Source organism: Theropithecus gelada, chromosome 9 (assembly GCF_003255815.1).
Source record: "Theropithecus gelada isolate Dixy chromosome 9, Tgel_1.0, whole genome shotgun sequence".
In the NCBI taxonomy this organism is placed as follows: Eukaryota; Metazoa; Chordata; class Mammalia; order Primates; family Cercopithecidae; genus Theropithecus; species Theropithecus gelada.
In genome coordinates, this window is record NC_037677.1 from 66,231,513 (window position 1) to 66,250,352 (window position 18,840).

Sequence of the window (18,840 nt, forward strand, 5' to 3'; positions counted from 1 at the left end):
ACTGGGTTTAAAAAAATGTGTTCAAGGCTGTAAAGAAAATAAAGAACATATGACAGAGACCCTATGCAGTCCGCAAAGCAGACTACATTTACTACCAGGCCCTACCTTACTACAGAAAGTTTGCTGACCCAGCTGTAGACGTATACTCTGATGCAGATGAAAAAACACAAAACAAACATAACTTGCCATTTTGGTCACAAGAGCAAATAAGTAGCAGAGCCCTGTTTTGATACGAAAATCCAGCACTGCACTGAGCAACAGGCAAGATCCCATCTCTATCAAAAATACAAAAAAAATAGCTGGGCATGGTGGTGCACACTTGTGGTCACAGCTACTCAGGAGGTGAGAGGATCACCTGAAGCCAGGGAACAGAGGTTGCAGTCCAGCCTGGGTGTCAGAGCAAGACCCTATCTCAAAAAAAAAAAAAGGAAAGAAAAAGAAAACCAGAAAACCCCAGCACTTAACCCTTTATGCAATATTTACTGCCTTTTCAATTTGTGATCCCTCATCCTCAAGTTTTCTGTTTTTCTTTTAGGATAAGCACCATTTCTATTATGTATTACAAACCAAATGACTAAAACTAGTAAGTATGTTTCAGTTTGCTCAACTTCATGGGATCACTAAAGGCTGGAACCCCGGTAAGCCTAACTCTTCGAGAATATATAATGTACATGTACAACTATTATGTATCCATAAAAATAAAATTTTTAAGGTAAATCAAAAGAAAAAGAACATATTATTCCCAGAAGTCAGTATGAAAAAGCACCCAAATGGGGAAAATGGCTAAGAACAAAGAGGTAATTCAGGGATATACAAATGGCCAGTAGTAACCACCAGTCATCCACATTAATAAAAACAGAACAGGCCTAACGTGGTGGTTTAATGCCTACAATCCCAGCACTTTGAGTAGCCGAGGCAGGATAATCACTTGAGCTCAGGAATTTAAGACCAGCCTGGGCAACATAGTGAGACTGTCCATACAAAAAAAACCAAAGAAACAGCCAGGCATGGTGGTGCACACCTATAGTACTAGCTACTTGGGAGGCTCAGGCAGGAGAATCATTTGAGCCCAAGAGTTGGAGGCTGCAGTGAGCTATAAGATCACACCACTACACTCCAGCTTGGATAACAGAGGGAGACCCTGTCTCAAAAAATAAGATGCTGAGTCAGGCACGGTGACTCACGCCTGTAATCCCAGCACTTTGGGAGGTCAAGGCAGGCATATCACCTGAGGTTAGGAGTTCGAGACCAGCCTGGCCAACATAGTGAAACCCCATTTATACGAAAAATACAAAAAATTAGCTGGGCATGGCGGCGCATGCCTATAATCTCAGGAACTTGGGAGGTTGAAGCAGGAGAACTGCTTGAACCCGGGAGGCAGAGGCTGCAGTGAGCCAAGATGACGTCACTGCACTCTAACCTGAGTGACACAGTGAGACTCCGTCTCAAAAATACATAAATAAAGCTGGGTGCAGCTTTATTTTTATAATTTTATTTAAAATTGTATTTATTTTTGAGATGGGGTCTCACTCCGTCACCCAGGCTGGAGTGCAGTGGTGTAATACTGGCTCACTGCAACCTCCGCCTCCTGAGTTCAAGCGATTCTCCTACCTCAGCCTTCCAACCAGCTGGGACTACAGGCGCATGCCACCATGGCCAGCTAATTTTTTGTATTTTTAGTAGATACGGGGTTTAACCGTGTTTGCCAGGCTGGTCTCGAACTCCTACCTCAAGTGATCCACCTGTCTCGGCCTCCCAAAGTGCTGGGTTTACAGGTGTGAGTCACTGCACCCGGCCTGCTTTACTTACTATAGTTTTCAAACTGCCTTAAAAACAACCCTAGATCAAAAAGACAAAAACGTAAGATACCTATCAATAGGAGACTAATATACTGTGAAACGACTTTAAAATAGAATGCTATGCAGCCTTCTTTGAAAAATAAGGTCTATCTGTTAAGTGCTGTTATGAAATTATTCTCAAGAATATTATATGGTGAAAAAAGCAAGACAGAAAAGGTATTTTTGATTCTGTTGGTAATCATTTATCAAGTATTAAAAACTTAGGCTGCCATCCCTCCTCCACCCCAACACAAATTTTTTTTCCCCCTGAATGATACCCCAGAGTTTCACCATAGTAACCATTGAGGACAGATATGAGGGGCAGGAAAGACTGAAGGGTCAAACTACATATAGAGACAAGATTTTTGAAAGATACTGCACTCCAGTCTGGGTATCAGAGCCAGGCCCTGTCTCAAAAAAAAAAAAAAATTATATATATATATGTATTTTAATGCTAAGAACGTATTCTGGGGTTTTTATGGATTTTGGGTGGGTACAGGTGGCAGCAGCATGATAAATTAGCCAAATCAGCTAAATCGCAAAGTGCTGGGATTACAGGTGTGAGCCACCGCACGCAGCCCTAATGGAAGATTTTATTTCAACCTTTCCAAGCTGCAATACGACAAAACATATCAGGAGACTTAAAGGCTTAAAGAAGAACTTTGACATGTTTCTCTGAAGTTCAACTGAAATTCACTTTCAGGAATTTATCCTAAGAACACTGGAAATATACCAAAAGAAGACAGCTGTAGCAACACTATTTGTACATCCAAATGTACAAATACAGAATTACAATTCACCACTTCATAAACCACCATTAAAAAGTATTCAATCCCAGCACTTTGGGAGGCCGAGACGGGCGGATCACGAGGTCAGGAGATCGAGACCACAGTGAAACCCCATCTCTACTAAAAAATACAAATAAAAAAAATTAGCCCGGCGTGGTGGCAGGCGCCTGTAGTCCCAGCTACTCGAGAGGCTCAGGCAGTAGAATGGCGGGAACCCGGGAGGCGGAGCTTGCAGTGAGCCGAGATCGCGCCACTGCACTCCAGCCTGGGCGACAGAGCAAGAGACTCTGTCTCAAAAAAAAAAAAAAAAAAAAAAAAAGTATTCAAGTACCTCACAGAAAGTAAGTTTATTATATTAAGTAGAAAATACTACAAATCGAAAGCAAAGTAAAACAGCCAACTTTTTTCTTTTCAGGGATGGGTCTTGCTCTGTCACTCAGGCTGGTGTGCAGAGGTGAGATCACAGCTCACTGCAGCCTCAAACTCTTTGGTTCAAGCAATCTTCCCACCCTACCCTCTTGAGTTGCTGGGACTACAATCGCAAGCCACCGGGCCCAGCAAAAGCCAAATTTTACGCTAAAAAGGTAACATAAATCCAGCTACAATACTATAAATGTATACATATATAATCCATATACACGTATTAAAACATTATCTTCAGATGAATGGCACGGTGGCTACCATCTATTTTCTTTTTACTGACGTTGATTTTTTTTTTTTTTTTTTGAGACGGAGTCTTGCTCTGTAGCCCAGGCTGGAGTGCAGTGGCCAGATCTCAGCTCACTACAAGCTCCGCCTCCTGGGTTCACGCCATTCTCCTGCCTCAGCCTCCTGAGTAGCTGGGATTACAGCGCGCGCCACCACGTCCATCTAATTTTTGTATTTTTAGTAGAGATGTGGTTTCACCATATTGGTCAGGCTGGTCTCAAACTTTTGACCTTGTGATCCGCCCATTGTGACCTCCCAAAGTGCTGGAATTACAGGTGTGAGCCACCACGCCCCACCGAACACAGTCCTTTTTATTTAAAAAAAATTATTTTATACATCCTAATTCAGTTTCACCTTGACTGTAAATACAACCACTCATTTTTATTAGCATCAGTGAATTATTTTAGGTTTCTGAGAACCATGACCACAACTTATTATCAATTTAAGTCATTATGCAGAAGGATAAGAACACAATTCAGGCAGGGCGAGGTGGCTCACGCCTGTAATTCCAGAACTTTAGGAGGCCAAGGTGGGTGGATCACCTGAGGTCAGGAGTTCGAGACCAGCCTGGCCAACATGATGAAACCCCATCTCTGCTAAAAATTTTAAAAAATGGCTGGGCACAGTGGCTCATGCCTGTAATACCAGCACTCTGAGAGGCAGAGATGGGTGGATCACAAGGTCAGGAGTTCAAGACCAGCCTGGCCAATATGGTGAATATCACTTAAGCCCCGTCTCTACTAAAAATACAAAATTAGCCAGGCATGGTGGTGAGCACCTGTAATCCCAGCTACTCAGGAGGCTGAGGCAGGAGAACTGCTTGAACCCGGGAAGCAGAGGTTGTAGTAAGCCAAGCTCCCGTAATCAAGGCTACTCAAGAGGCTGAGGCAGGAGAATCACTTGAACCTGGGAGGCGGAGGTTGCAGTGAGCTGAGATTGCACCATCGCACTCCAGCCTGAGCAACAAGAGCAAAACTCCATCTCCAAAAAACAAACAAAAAAAATATAGTTCAGAAATGTATTTAACTTAAATTTAAAGCCCCATAGCTGGCCGGGCGCGGTGGCTCAAGCCTGTAATCCCAGCACTTTGGGAGGCCGAGACGGGCGGATCACGAGGTCAGGAGATCGAGACCATCCTGGCTAACACGGTGAAACCCCGTCTCTATTAAGAAATACAAAAAACTAGCCGGGCGAGGTGGCGGGCGCCTGTAGTCCCAGCTACTCGAGAGGCTGAGGCCGGAGAATGGCGTGAACCCAGGAGGCGGAGCTTGCAGTGAGCTGAGATCCAGCCACTGCACTCCAGCCTGGGTGACAGAGCGAGACTCCGTCTCAAAAAAAAAAAAAAAAAAAAGCCCCATAGCTTTAAAACTGGCCTTAACTGTCTTTGTGTGAAAGAATCCTGCAACCTCCGCCTCCCAGGTTCAAGTGATTCTCCTGCCTCAGCCTCCTGAGTAGCTGAGATTACAGGTGTGCACCACCACATCTGGCTATTTTTTCTTAGTAGAGACAGGGTTTTGCCACGTTGACCAGGCTGGTCACCTGGGCTTAAGTGATCTGCCAGCCTCGGCCTTCCAAAGGGCTGGGATTAAAGTCGTGAGCCACCTCAATTAGCCTCAATGAGTAATTCACAAGGAACATTTTGAAGACATTTTTTATCATCAGGACTTGGGGTGGGGATACAAATGGCATTTCGTAGGTGGAGGCCAGGGATTTTTGTTTTGTTTTGTTTTGTTTGAGACAAATTCTTGCTCTGTCACCCAGGCTGGAGTACAGTGGCGCAATCTTGGCTCACAGCAAACTCAGCCTCCTGAGTTCAAGTGATTCTCATGCCTCAGCATGCACCACCACACCTGGCTAATTTTTGTATCTTTAGTAGAGACAGGGTTTCACCATGTTGGCCAGGCTGGTCTCTTCTGAACTTCCAGCCTCAAGTGATCTGCCCACCTCATCCTCCCAAAGTGCTGAGATTACAGGTGTGAGCCGCTGCACCTGGCCGGTCAGGGATATTGACAAACGTTCTACAACGCACAGGAAAGTTCCCCACAGCAAATAAATATCAGCCCAAGGCCGGGTGCAGTGGCTTATGCCTATAATCCCAACACTTTGTAAGGCTAAGCAGGAGGATCGCTTGAACCCAGGATTTCAAGACCAGCCTGGACAACATAGTGAAAACCTGACTCTACCAAAAAAAAAAAAAAAAAAAAGTCAAAAAAAAAACATTTAGCTAGGTATGCAGTACGTGCCTACGGTCTCAGCTACTCAGGAGGCTCAAGCAGGAGCCCAGGAGTTCAAGGCTGCAATGAGCTGTGATGGCTTGACAGAGTAAAACTGTCTCGGGGAAAAAAAAAAAAAAAATCCAGCCCAAAATGTCAATAGTGCCAAATTTAAGAAACTGCTGTAACAGAGCAATAACTTCTTTAACACACCCCTCCATTACTTGAAATTTCCAGTCTAAATGAAATTTAAGGGCTGGGCATGGGGGGGGGCTCACGCCTGTAATCCCAGCACTTTGGCCTAGGCAGGAGGATCACCTGAGGTCAGGAGTTTAAGACCAGCCTGACCAACATGGTGAAACCCCATCTCTACTAAAATAACAAAAATTAGCTGGGCGTGGTGGTGGGCACCTGCAATCCCAGCTACTCAGTAGGCTGAGGCAGAATTGCTTGAACTCCAGACACGAAGGTTGCAGTGAGCCGAGATCCCACCACTGCACTCCAGCCTGGGTGACAAGAGCAAAACTCTGTCTTCCCCCCCCAAAAAAAAATTAAGTTCATTCTCAATAATCACAATCAATGATATAATAGATGGTATAGAAATTCTTTCCTTCCGAAGTATCTAAATTTCACCAATATTTTCTCTTTTCATGGCTTCATTTTTAATGTTTTCTCATAAGTAGCAAAAATCAAAAACCATTTTAGTGAACTCTCTGCCTAGTACACTGACTCACAAAAAAGCTTAGGTTATCCTGTAAGTATTCTGTTCTTGTAATATTTACAAATTCAGTAAAATATTGGTAATATTTACATACCCTCCCCATCCTCTGTTTCAGGGTACTATCCCCCACACTCTTTGTCCTTACTTATTTCTCCTTAAACAATATTGGTTCACTGCAACCTCTGCCTCCTGGGTTCAAGCAATTCTCCTCATCTCAGCCTCCCGTGTAGCTGGGATGACAAGCGCCTGCCACCACGCCTGGCTGATTTTTGTATTTTTTATTAGAGACAGGGTTTTGCTGTGTTGGCCAGGCTGGTCTTGAACTCCTGACCTGAGGTGATCCACCCACCTCAGCCTCCCAAAGTGCTGGGATTACAGGTGTGGGCCACTGTGCTCGGCCTAGAAGCTTTCTTTTTTTTAGTCAGTTACCAGTGTGAGAATTAAAAGATAGACAAAGAATTATATGTGAATAATAATTGTAAAGGCTAGCTGCTTTAACCATTACCATAAATGAAAACTCAGAAAAGCAAAATTAATCAGCTGGACGTGGTGGCTCACACCTATAATCCCAACACACTGGGAGGCTGAAACAGGCCGATCACGAGGTCACGAGACCCATCCTTGCCAACATGGTAAAACCCATCTCTACTAAAAATACTGATCATGGTGGCATGTGCCTGTAGTCCCAGCTACTTGGGAGGCTGAGGCAAGAGAATTGCTTGAACCCGGGAGGTGGAGGTTGCAGGGAGCCAAGATCGCACCACTGCACTACAGCCTGGCAACAGAGTAAGACTCCATCTCAAAAAATAATAATAATAAATAAATGTATATAAACAGGATTAGAAGAGGTTACATCTTATAAGTGATTGAATCTTTTTTCAGTTTAACAATAAAAACTGTATTCTCCATAACTAGTGAATCAAGTTTTTGTAGTTAGATTTAAGATCAAAGTAAGTTCTAGTTACTTGCTGATCTTCTGATAGTGTCAATGTCTGTGCTACATGGAGATTTCATAATGCCAGTGTCCTAGCTCCAATTCAAGAAACCTTTAAGTCATATTTCACCGGTCTTCAAAACCATGCGGCAGTGCCACTAGCAAGAGTAGGTTAAAACAGTAAATCTTCACTAATCCATAATTAACAAAAAATAACTTTATTTATTCAAACCAGGTATGAACCAGTTGTCTGCTCTAAAAGCTAGATATAGATGACCATCGTTATTACGGATATATGAAGTAAAAAGTTCAAATTGTAAGTTTTAAATTAAAAATTCTCGATAGCCTGAAAACTTTTCAAATTCAAATTCAGTTTAGTAATCATATTCAAGAATTTATAATATAATTTTCCCACTTTACACTAATGCCCATTTAATGTACCACAACCTGGATAAAACAAAAATTACATGGGGCGGGGGGTGTAGTGACGGGGTCTCACTGTGTTGCCCAGGCTGGTCTCAAACTCCTGAGTTCAAGAGATCTTCCTATCTCAGCTTCCCAAAGCACTGGGATTATAGGCGTGAGCCACTGCATCCAAAAAATTACTTTTCTTTAAAGACAGTCACCAATTTAAGTAACACAATTTATCCTGAATTAGCAGAGCTTCTCTTGTAGTCAGGTAAATACACCACATGGTCGGAAAGTAGATGAGGCCACCGTTTAGCTAAAATTTAGGTTCACTGGCCGGGCACGGTGCCTGGCACCTGTAATCCCAGCACTTTGGGAGGCTGAGATGGGCGGATCACAAGGTCAGAAGTTCGAGACCAACCTGGCCAACATAGTGAAACCCCATCTCTACCAAAAATACAAAAATTGGCCTGGCATGGCAGCATGCGCCTGTAGTCCCAACAACTCGGGAGGCTGAGGCAGGAGAATCGCTTGAACTCGGGAGGTGGAGGTTGTGTGGTGAGCGGAGATCACGCCACCGCACTTCAGCCTGGGCAACAGAGCGAGACTCCATCTCAAAAAAAAAAACAACTAGGTTCATTAACTTCTGGATTCATTAAAGTCGTCCCTATTCACATTTTCTAACGATTAAGGGGGAAAAAAGCCAGTAATACAAGATTCTCTCGCTGGAAGCCATCATCCTCAGCAAACTAACACAAGGAACAGAAAACCAAACACAGCATGTCCTCACTCATAAGTGAAAATTGAGTAATGAGAACACATGGACACAGGGTGGGGAACACCACACACTGGGGCCTGTCAGGAGGTGGGGACAAGGGGTGGAAGAGCATTAGGACAAATATCTAATGCATGTGGGGCTTAAAACCTAGACGACAGGTTGACAGATGCAGCAAACCACCATGGCACATGTACACCTATGTAACAAACCTGCGTATTCTGCACATGTATCCCGGTACTTACATAAAATAAAGTGACTCTTTCAAGTATATGTACCTCCAAGTTTAACAATAACAAATTTTGTAATTTCTTTCCAAAAGACTAAAATACAGGAAAGAAAAGTTTTCTAATGACTAAATCTCTTGAGAATGGTATAATGCATTATTAAACTTTATACGCTAAAGCAAAGCTGTACAACAGGTATATAATGTGAGACATACATATAACTTTGTTTCTTTTAGTAACTACATTACGGTGAAAACTTTGCCCAGGCACGGTGGCTCACGCCTGTAATCCTAGCGCTTTGGGAGGCAGAGGCAGGTGGATCACTGGAAGTCAGGGGTTCAAGACCATCCTGGCCAACTTGGTGAAACCCTGTCTCTACTAAAAATACAGAAATTAGCTGGGCATGGTGGCATGCACCTGTAATATCCCAGCTACTCGGGAGGCTGAGGCAGGAGAATCACTTGAACCTGGGAGGCAAAGGTTGTGATGAGCCAAGATCATGCCATTGCACTCCAGCCTGGGCAACAGAGCAAGACTCCATCTCAAAAAAAAAAAAAGAAAAGAAAAAGTAAAAACTTCAAAAAATATACATATATTTTTGAAACACTCTTGCTCTGTTGCCCAGGGTGGAATGCAGTAGCAGATCATCATTCACTTCGAGTCTTGAGCTCCTGAGCTTAAGGGATCTTCCCACCTCAGACTCCTGAGTGGCTAGGTCTACAGGTGCACACCACCATGCTCAGCAAATTTTATTATTTATTTTGTAGAGACGGAGTCTCATTATGTTGCTCAGGCTGGTCTCAAACTTCTGGGCTCAACTGATCCTCCTACCTTGGCCTCCCAAAGTGCTGAAATTACAGGCATGATGCAACATGCACAGCCCAAAATACATTTTATTTAACCCAGTATCAAAAGTACTTCAAAAGTAAGAATTCAAAATTAATTTTAAAAAGTATTTTTTCCATATAAAAACCAATATTTGTTTAACATTTGATAAATAAAACTAATGAAATACTTTGTATTTTCCATACTGGATCTCTAAAATCTGATACATCTTTTACACTTATTGCACATGTAAATATATTTCAAGTACTCAACAGCCACATGTGGCTAGTGGCTTCTGAACTGGACAGTGCAACTATACAGAATAAGGCTCCTCTGCAATTTGTTGACAACAATGCAACCCAAGAATCTTCCCATTCTCTAATTAGAAATGATTTTTCAGGCACATCCTTGTTAAAATTTGACTACAGAACACCAAAGTGATGTTATAACGCCTTTACAATCTCTAATAAAATATTAAAAATCACAAGTTATGTTACTTTTATATGGTGTACAAACTTCTTTAAAAAGCCCAGGCAGAATAATGACCATTGCTGAAGGGCAATTTTAAAAATATGAAACTGTCTCTTTGAAAATAAGCTCACTCTAAAATGAAGTAGATGATAGTCCTTCTCTAGGAATAAGGGAATTCTGGCCATAATGAGTGATCTTCTTCCGCCACAGTAGCAGCATCCACTTTACTAAACAATGAATGATAACCTTAAGGTGGCTATATATGAACAAAATACATTTTCATGAGAGAAAGCCAAAGAAACAACCAGAAGAGTTCATAGTACCTTTGCAAACTTGAAGAATGGTCTTGGATCTTTTCTGAAATATTCAATATCAAACATCGCTTGAGGATCTGGAAGATCTGGGAAGTCTACAGCAAGGCGAGCATAAATACCATCCCTTGACCTGAAGTCAGGTATTCCACATGAAACAGACACCTAAAATGTGCATGGCATAATTTGTAAAATTAAATCTTCTACCTTTATAGGAACTAGCTAGCTCTCTTACCATATAATTAGCTAAGAGTTGAGAAAGAAAATTTTAGAATGAAACGTCTTTTAAGAAATAAAAATACGCCGGGCGCGGTGGCTCACGCTTGTAACCCCAGCACTTTGGGAGACCGAGGCAGGTGGATCACCTGAGGTCGGGAGTTCAAGACCAGCCTGACCAACATGGAGAAACCCCGTCTCTACTAAAAATACAAAATTAGCCGGGGTGGTGGCACATGCCTGTAATCCCAGCTACTCGGGAGGCTGAGGCAGGAGAATCGCTTGAACCCGGGAGGCGGAGGTTGTGGTGAGCCGAGATCGCGCCATTGCACTCCAGCCTGGGCAAAAAGAGTGAAACTCTGTCTCAAAAAATAAATAAATAAATAAAAAATAAAAACACAATCCTACCCTTATTTCAGAAATAAAACTCCCAAATAACTGAGTAGAATTAAATACACCTCATATTCCATCTTTAACACAAATAAGGAATTTTTAAGTCAGGCTAATTTTAAGCCTTTTAAGCATTTAGCCAACAAATTAAAGCAAATACAATTTGAGAAGAAAATAAACCATTTCAATAAATTATTTTAAGGAGAAAGTAGGGAAGAATTTTTTTTTTTTTTGAGACGGAGTCTTGCTCTATTGTCCAGTCTGGAGTGCAGTGGCACGATCTCAGCTCACTGCAAGCTACACCTCCCAGGTTCATACCATTCTCCTGCCTCAGCCTCCCGAGCTGCTGGGACTACAGGCGCCCGCCACCACGCAGGGATAATTTTTTGTATTTTTAGTAGAGACGGGGTTTCACCGTGTTAGCCAGGATGGTCTCAATCTCCTGACATTGTGATCTGCCCACCTCGGCCTCCCAAAATACTGGGCTTACAGGTGTGAGCCACCGTGCCTGGCCTTTTGTTCTTTTTTTTTTTTAAGACACTTTCGCTCTAATGCCAGGCCTTGGAGTGCAGTGGTGCCATCATGGCTCACTGTGGCCTCAACTTTTCCGGCTCAAGCAATCCTCCCACCTCAGCCTCCTGAGTAGCTGGGACTACAAGTACACACGAGCACACCAGGCTAATTTTTTGTAGAGACAGGGTCTATGTTGCTCAGGGTGATCTCGAACTCCAGGGCTCAAGTGATCCTCCCACTTTAGCCTCCCAAAGTGCTGGAATTACATGCATGAGGCACTCCACCAGCCAAGAATTTCTATTACAGAAAAATAATTCCAAAGAAATTGCTCCTTTAGTTAGGATTCTATTACCTCAATACTACAATTTTCTATTTTCATTAAAAAAACAATGTATAGCCAGGCGCGGTGGATCACGCCTGTAATCCTGGCGCTTTGGGAGGCCAAGGCGGGCGGATCACGAGGTCAGGAGTCTGAGACCAGCCTGGCCAATATGGCGAAACCCTGTCTCTACTAAAAATACAAAAATTAGCTGGGTGTGGTGGCGTGTGCCTGTAATCCCAGTTACTCGGGAGGCTGAGGCAAGAGAACTGCTTGAACCCGGGAGGCAGAGGTTGCAGTGAGCCAAAAGACTGCGCCACTGCACTCCACCAGCCTGGGCAACAGAACAAGACTCTGTCTCTCTTGAAAAAAAAAAAAAAAAGGAAACAAACACTGTACAGGCCAGGAGACGCTGAGGTTGCAGTGAGCCATGATGGCACCACTGCACTCCAGCCAGGGCAACACAGCAAGACGCTGTATCCAAAAAAAAAAAAAAAGTGTGTAATATTTCAATTATTCATTTATTTGGAGACTTATGCACTAATCGTACAAAAAAATCCTGACATTTCAGATAGCGATTCCAGAAGTTATTGTTTCATCATCTTACCAGAGCTGACTCCAATTTGACCTGGAGTCAAGGTCAATTCAAGTTAAACAAACTTGTCTACATCGTTATCTGTGAGCAAAACATTCTCCTGATGATCATCTAAGATTATGCAACACCCTTTCACAACTCGGAACAGCAGAAAACAGGACAAAATTTTACAGCAGTTGCTCTGGCTGCTAACATGTAATATACTCTGCATAAAACACACACTATGCAATAGCCTTAGGTAACTAATTAGCTGCAACCCTAACGTAGATCAAAGAGAAAATGTCGCCACAATCACATCATCTTAATTAAAACGAAGGGAAGGCAGGAATCTGTTATCTTCCCAACATTAAGTTTTTCACTTGTGAATACCAAGTAGGTTTCCAGTTTCTCATAAAGATCGAACAAATAGCCAATTTCTCTATCAGACTCTGACATCCGTTAACAAAAGCAGTTTCAATTCCCTGCATCTCCTTTAGGAGCTGTAATAAAATGCAGGTAAAAATCTTGCCTTAACTCCATTTACCCAGTGTGCTATAAATAAGCAGAAGCAAATATTTTTTTAAGGCTGTTGGAGAGGTTTTAAAAATCTGAACTAATTTAGCAACTGCTGCTGCACTCAGTTTTTGGCAGTTTCCAAACATCCATTATCACGTAAGGATAAATCTTTCTAAACCAGAAAAATGCTTCCTACTTGGAAAAGGCATGAGAAAATACATATACGACTTCCCACATTTACTAGTCTTACATACCCCAGCTCCAGTTAGAACTATAATTTTTTTGCACTCTTGCAGTAATTTCACAGCATCTTCAATTGTATTAATATCTTTTCGTTTTTTCCTTTTTGGTGGTTCTGAAAGGATATTAATAACAATCTGCCACAGTGTCATATCATCCAACTCAGGTGGAGGAATTGTTTCCGGCAATAAATCTTTAAGAATTGTTCGAGGATCTGTGCCAATCATAAGATGTTGCTGAACAAAAGTATATGGACCTACAATAAGGGGGAAAAGACTTAAAGTCAACTTATCAAGTAACTAAAAATCTCATTTATTTTCTGAAGTAATGAGTTAGTAACCTGTGAGGGTTTTTTGCAAAGTAAGAAAATGCAATTTAATGGTATTCTATTCTCAGTACACCCTCAAAATTAATGCTATATCCCAATGAGATTAGGAAGATCTAATCAAGAGTTGGGAAGACCCCCTTGAGCTATTAAGTATATATTTTAAGAGTCTAATTAACAACTAGAATTAAGTTCTTATGGTTAATACCTAGAAACACACAGTAACAAAAGTATTTACCAAAGGGTTCTACAAATCAACACACAAAAGATCTTACCAGTCCTAAAAGCCTGTATTACTTATCATTAAAACCACACAGGAAAAATAAATGAAAATCTATACATAACTGCCATCTTAATTTTTTTCCGGTAATTTTTCAATTTGATCTTAACCAATCTTCCAAGATAATACATACAATGTTGATGTTCTGAGAATTAATCATTTTCTTTTACCCTGAAATTGCTCAAACCAGCTCCCTAGCTTGAGAAAACCAAAAAAAATTAATAAATAAATCAGACACCAAAGAGAAACTGATCTTCACTGTTTAAATAGTCAAGCCATTTGTAAGAGTGAGAACATAAAAAGATCCACTTTCAAGATGGTTATGTTATACCTTTGGTATAAAAAAACTGATAATGCTTTCTATATCGAAATACTTTGCTTCATTCACATATTTATTAAGTATTTACTGAGCACAAACTATGTGCCAGGCACTTTTTTAGGCACTGACAAGACAGGAGTATACAAGTCGGTCAAAAATTCCTGCTCCCATCGAGCTTATATTCTAGACCAGGAAACAATACAATTAAAAAAATAAGATACAGAGCTTGTCAAGAAGTGGTAAGTGTAAAATAAAGTGAAAAAAACAAAGAAGGAACATGAAGTGAGGGAGGAAGATATTCTAACTGGATGAAGAACACTACACAAAAAGGGTACAAATGAGGCTGGGCGAGGTGGCTCATGCCTGTAATCTCAGCACTTTGGGAGGCTGAGGCGGGCGGATCACCTGAGGTCGGGAGTTCAAGACCAGCCTGACCAACATGGTGAAACCCCGTCTCTACTAAAAATACAAAATTAGCCGGGCATAGCGGTATATGCCTGTAATCCCAGCTGCTCAGGAGGCTGAGGCAGGAGAATCGCTTGAACACGGAAGGTGGAGGGTGCGGTAAGCCGAGACTGCGCCATTGCACTCCAGCCTGGGCAACAAGAGCGAAACTCTGCCTCAAAACAAAATTATCAAAAAACATACATTTACTCTCTAAAGTTAACAGCTCTGAACCATACCTATCCGTGGCCTTGGAGTCCAGTCACTAGAGCTTGCATGTGAGGCTCTATCCTCCTCATCACTTTCACAAGAATGAAAACCATTAGTGATAATTTCATCACCGAACAGAAGGTTATCTGCAAAAGAAACCAAGTCAGTCAAGGCTGCCAAAACAACATGCACCTAAAATGTATGAAGACCTATAAACGGTTATAGAGTAATCATTTTCATCGAGTACAGCATTTAACATTTATACTGCATGTGTAAAGAATGCCTATGGGGTCAGCTTGCACTGTTCATTGGAACAGTTTCTTCATCTTTAGGAATTCTGCTCAGACTCAGTTTCAGCCAAAATCTAAAAATAAATTAAGTCTACTTAAAAAACAGAAAAAGATAGCCGGGCGCGGTGACTCATGCCTGTAATTGCAGAGCTCTGGGAGGCCAAGGCAGGTGGATCACCTGAGGTCGGGAGTTCAAGACCAGCCTGACCAATAAGGAGAAACCCCTGTCTCTACCAATAATACAAAAATTAGCCAGGCATGGTGGCTCATGCCTGTAATCCCAACTACTGAGGAGGATGCGGCACTAGAATGGCTTGAACCCGGGAGGCGGAGGTTGCAGTGGGCTGAGAGGTGAGCAGAGATCGCGCCATTGTACTACAGCTTAGCGAAACCCCGTCTTTAAAAAAAAAAGAAAGAAAATAATCTAGCTAGAATGTATCAAACACAAACAACAGCGTTAGTGAAACGTGTTAATAAATGGGCATTTACACAAAAATGTCATTCAAATATAACCTTGGCAATGCGCACGTTAAATTCTCACATAATACTAAACAGGTATCTCTGCATTGTTTCTTCTATTAAACAGTATCAATAACACTATTATTATTAGGTAAATAATAAATTAATATTCAACTGTGTTGCTTGAAATCAGGATCTCTTTACTAAACCAGTCCCTAAAAGCATATACTACTTTTTTTTTGAGACGAGGTCTCACTCTGTCGCCCACCCTGGAGTGCAGTGGCGCGATCACAGCTCACTGCAACCTCAAACTCGGGGGCAATCCTCCCACCTCAGTAGCTGGGACTACAGCTGTGCGACACCACGTCCGGCTTTTTCAATTTTTAGTAGAGAGGAGGTCTCGCTATGTTGCCCAGGCTAGTCTAAAACTCCTAGGCTCAAGAAATCCTCCCGCTTTGGCCTCCCAAAGTGCTGGGGTTACACGAAAGAGCCACCGCGCCCGGCCTGACCCAAGTATTGATAAAGACGAACACATATCAAGGAGAGAAACTCCTCCTTGAGAGAAACAAAAATATGAAACCTGACGGGGCACGGTGGCTCACGCCGGTAATCCCAGCACTTTGGGAGGCCGATGCGGGCGAATCACGAAGTCAAGAAATCGAGAGTATCCTGGCCAACATGGTGAAATCCTGTCTCTGCTAAAAATACAAAAATTAGCTGGGCGTGGTGGCGGGTGCCTGTAGTCCCAGCTACTCGGGAGGCTGAAGCAGGAGAATAGCTTGAACGGGACAGGCGGAGGTTGCAGTGAGCCGAGATCGCGCCACTGCACTCCAGCCTAGCGACAGAGAAAGACTCTGTCTCAAAACAAAACAAAACAAACAAACAAAAAAAAACCTTGAAGAACATGACAATCGCAACATATCTGCTTCATTATGCTAGAAGTGTTCAATGTGTGTATCATTACTACGTACAAAAAGGTATGCTTGGCCCAAACACCGTTACCGTACAAGAGCAAAATTAGAATAAAATATGAACTGCTCTAAAAGTACTATCACTCTCCCATGCCTACTCCTAACTGCATTACAGAATTTTAGTATCTTCAGAAACAGCCATGTTCTTTAAATTTTGCAGGCTGTGACTACAGAAACAGCTTTCCTCTTTTAAAAATTGTAACTTCAGGCATAAAAATATAGACCTTCAAAAAAAAAAACAGCAAACTGCACAGGTGTCAGTTTACAAAAAGCAACTGAAAACGCCGACCAACGGGACAGTCAAAAAGTTGCAGACTTAAGTGTGTTGGTGGGTGAAGAAAAGCAAATGAAAAATAAAATAAAGAAGAAAAAGGAAAGGAAAAAAAAAAAGCTCTAACAAAACCAATATGCTAAAAGAGTAAGAGGGTGAGAGAAACTTATTTTAAAGCGACTGCGAGAGTCTCCCGACCTGGCTGCTACGCAAAGCGCAAGGCCGCCCAGGCGGGTCACGGACGGAGGAAAAGAGCAAATCCACCAGCAGCTCGCGCAGCAGGAACGGCAACCCCGGAGGAGCGCAGCTGAGCGGAGGGCCGTGGTGGGGAGGGGAACGCCGCAGAGCCTGCCCCGAGTCGCCGGCCGCCCTCAACCTCACACCAGTAGGAGCCCGGGGAAAGGGAGGAGGAGATGCGCAGTTCCGGCCGCCCGCACCCTGCGCACCTCGGTACCCAATCGCCGCCGCCGCCGCCTCTTCCTCCTCCTCGCCCTCGTCGTCGTCGTCTTCGTCGTAGAAGCTGTCGGCCAGCGGTGGCTCCCGAGATGGGCCCTGCAGGCCCGGCCCATTGTCTCCTTCCCCAGCCGCCGCAGTCGCTTGGGCCTCTTGCTCCCCGCCCGCCGCCGCCGCCTCTGCCTCCCGCCACAGCGCCGCCGCCGCAACCGGGCAGCCCCCGGCCGCCGGCACCTCACGCTCTGGGGCTGCCCCACCGGGCTCGCCCGGGCTCCGCTCGAGGCCAGGACCATCTCTCCGCGGCCTCTTGCGGAGCGGCTCCCCGGCGGGGGGCGACCCGGCCTCCCTCTCGGCCCCCGCCGCCGAGGGGGAGCCGCCGGGCTGAAGGGCGAGGGCAGCCTCGTCCGCCATCTTCCAACTGCCTCTCTGGCCCTCCTCCCTCGCCTCCTCTGCTCCCGCTCGACGCGCGGCACTGGCGCCCCCGCGGCTCCGGCTGCGGGAGATTTAAACCCCGTCACGTGACCCGCCCCATCGCCGCCCCCGCCCCCTCGGCGCTCCCGCCACCCACGCGGGTCAGACCACAACACTACGGGTCACGTGACGGGCGGAGGCTGTTGCATCTACCCCTCCGCCTGGGCTGGAAGCACGCTCGGCCCCGGCGGCCGCGGCCCTGCGCCTTTGTGGCGGGCGTGTAGTGCAACCAAATTCGCCCCTCGGCCGCTTTTTGAACTTCTCTTTGAAACCGACCTCAAATCACTACCGCCTGAACAGCTCAAGTTTTGGTCCGCCCTGGGAATTTCCACTTCTACCTGAAGTGTACACCTGGCCTGCCTTAGCGTTGTCTAGCTTTAGCTAAGGGTTGAAACACAGCTGAAGCTGGCTAAGAACTTAGCTCCCTGAAATACGCTGGATAGTCGTTCTGTTTCGTTAATGGGTAGGAATAGAGGCAAAAGGAGAAGGCTCCCTTCCCACCCTCCTCACACCGTTCTGACAGCTCCTCTTTAGCTCCTTTTTCTGCTCCTAGCTTCTCTCCTTAGTCAGTTGCTTTTTCCCCTCTCTCCATCACTTGTAGGGTGGTATAGATTGTCAAATCCTGGGAAGACCTTTGACTTGGAGGTTTGGAGATCAGCCGATCTACTTTCTGGCCCCAGATTCGCTTCAAACGTGTGTGAATTCCCTCCTCTGGACCTCAGTTTTCTGACGTGCAGAATGGGTTTGTTGGGTCGGTATGAGGAGAGCTCGGGAAGAAAATGGTTTGGCCTCCGTGCACATCTGCTCTTGGTTAAAATTTGGAGTCCTTCCTTTCTAGCATGAGCTATCTAACCTTTTCTAAAGTTAATTTTTCTCATGTCTTAAATTGTAATAATAAAGTACTTTAAAAGGTCATAGATTTAAATGAGATAACCAGATGTAAAATCAGGGGTACCTAGTAGTTTAAAAGGCTTAGTGGAAAGCCCTTCCACTTTCCTCTCTCCCTGAAATTCTGGGACACTGTGACTCCATATCTAACCTTAACTAAGGACCCATATAACCCATGGTAGATCTAGAGCCAGTGTTTGTTATGGCATCTCCCTGGAGCACAGCCTTTCTATCTGTTTAAAGGACCTCTATGAGTTTATGGTACACTGTCCTTTAAGCCGAGCGTGGGTTCTGGCCATACTGCATCAATTACTTGCGTGACTTTAGGCAATCAACTTAAAGCTGTTTCTTCATCCTTAAAATTAAAAAAATAAAAAATAGAATGTTGGAAATATATCACTAAGGTCCCATCTGCATCCAAAAGTCTTATTTCATCTGGTCACCACTATTCATTTCTGAAAGTGATCATCTC

General features: G+C 43.8%; 1 protein-coding gene across 4 annotated transcripts in view; it reads right to left on the minus strand.

The window, feature by feature from the left end:
- Positions 1-17,472, minus strand: part of SIRT1 (sirtuin 1) — a 35,595-nt gene extending 18,123 nt beyond the window's left edge. Inside the window, exons 1-4 of one of the 4 annotated variants that reach the window (XM_025397868.1) lie at positions 17,003-17,472; positions 14,595-14,711; positions 13,002-13,243; positions 10,232-10,384 (exon numbers count right to left, since the gene is read on the minus strand). In XM_025397868.1, the coding sequence (XP_025253653.1) occupies positions 10,232-10,384; positions 13,002-13,243; positions 14,595-14,711; positions 17,003-17,420 (930 nt within the window). In that variant the 5' untranslated portion in view covers positions 17,421-17,472. Of the gene's footprint in view, positions 1-10,231; positions 10,385-13,001; positions 13,244-14,594; positions 14,712-16,754; positions 16,974-17,002 lie in introns of those variants that run through there. The other 3 variants (XM_025397869.1, XM_025397870.1, XM_025397871.1) reach the window with 3 other exon arrangements.
- Between the last annotated feature and the right edge of the window lie 1,368 nt (positions 17,473-18,840).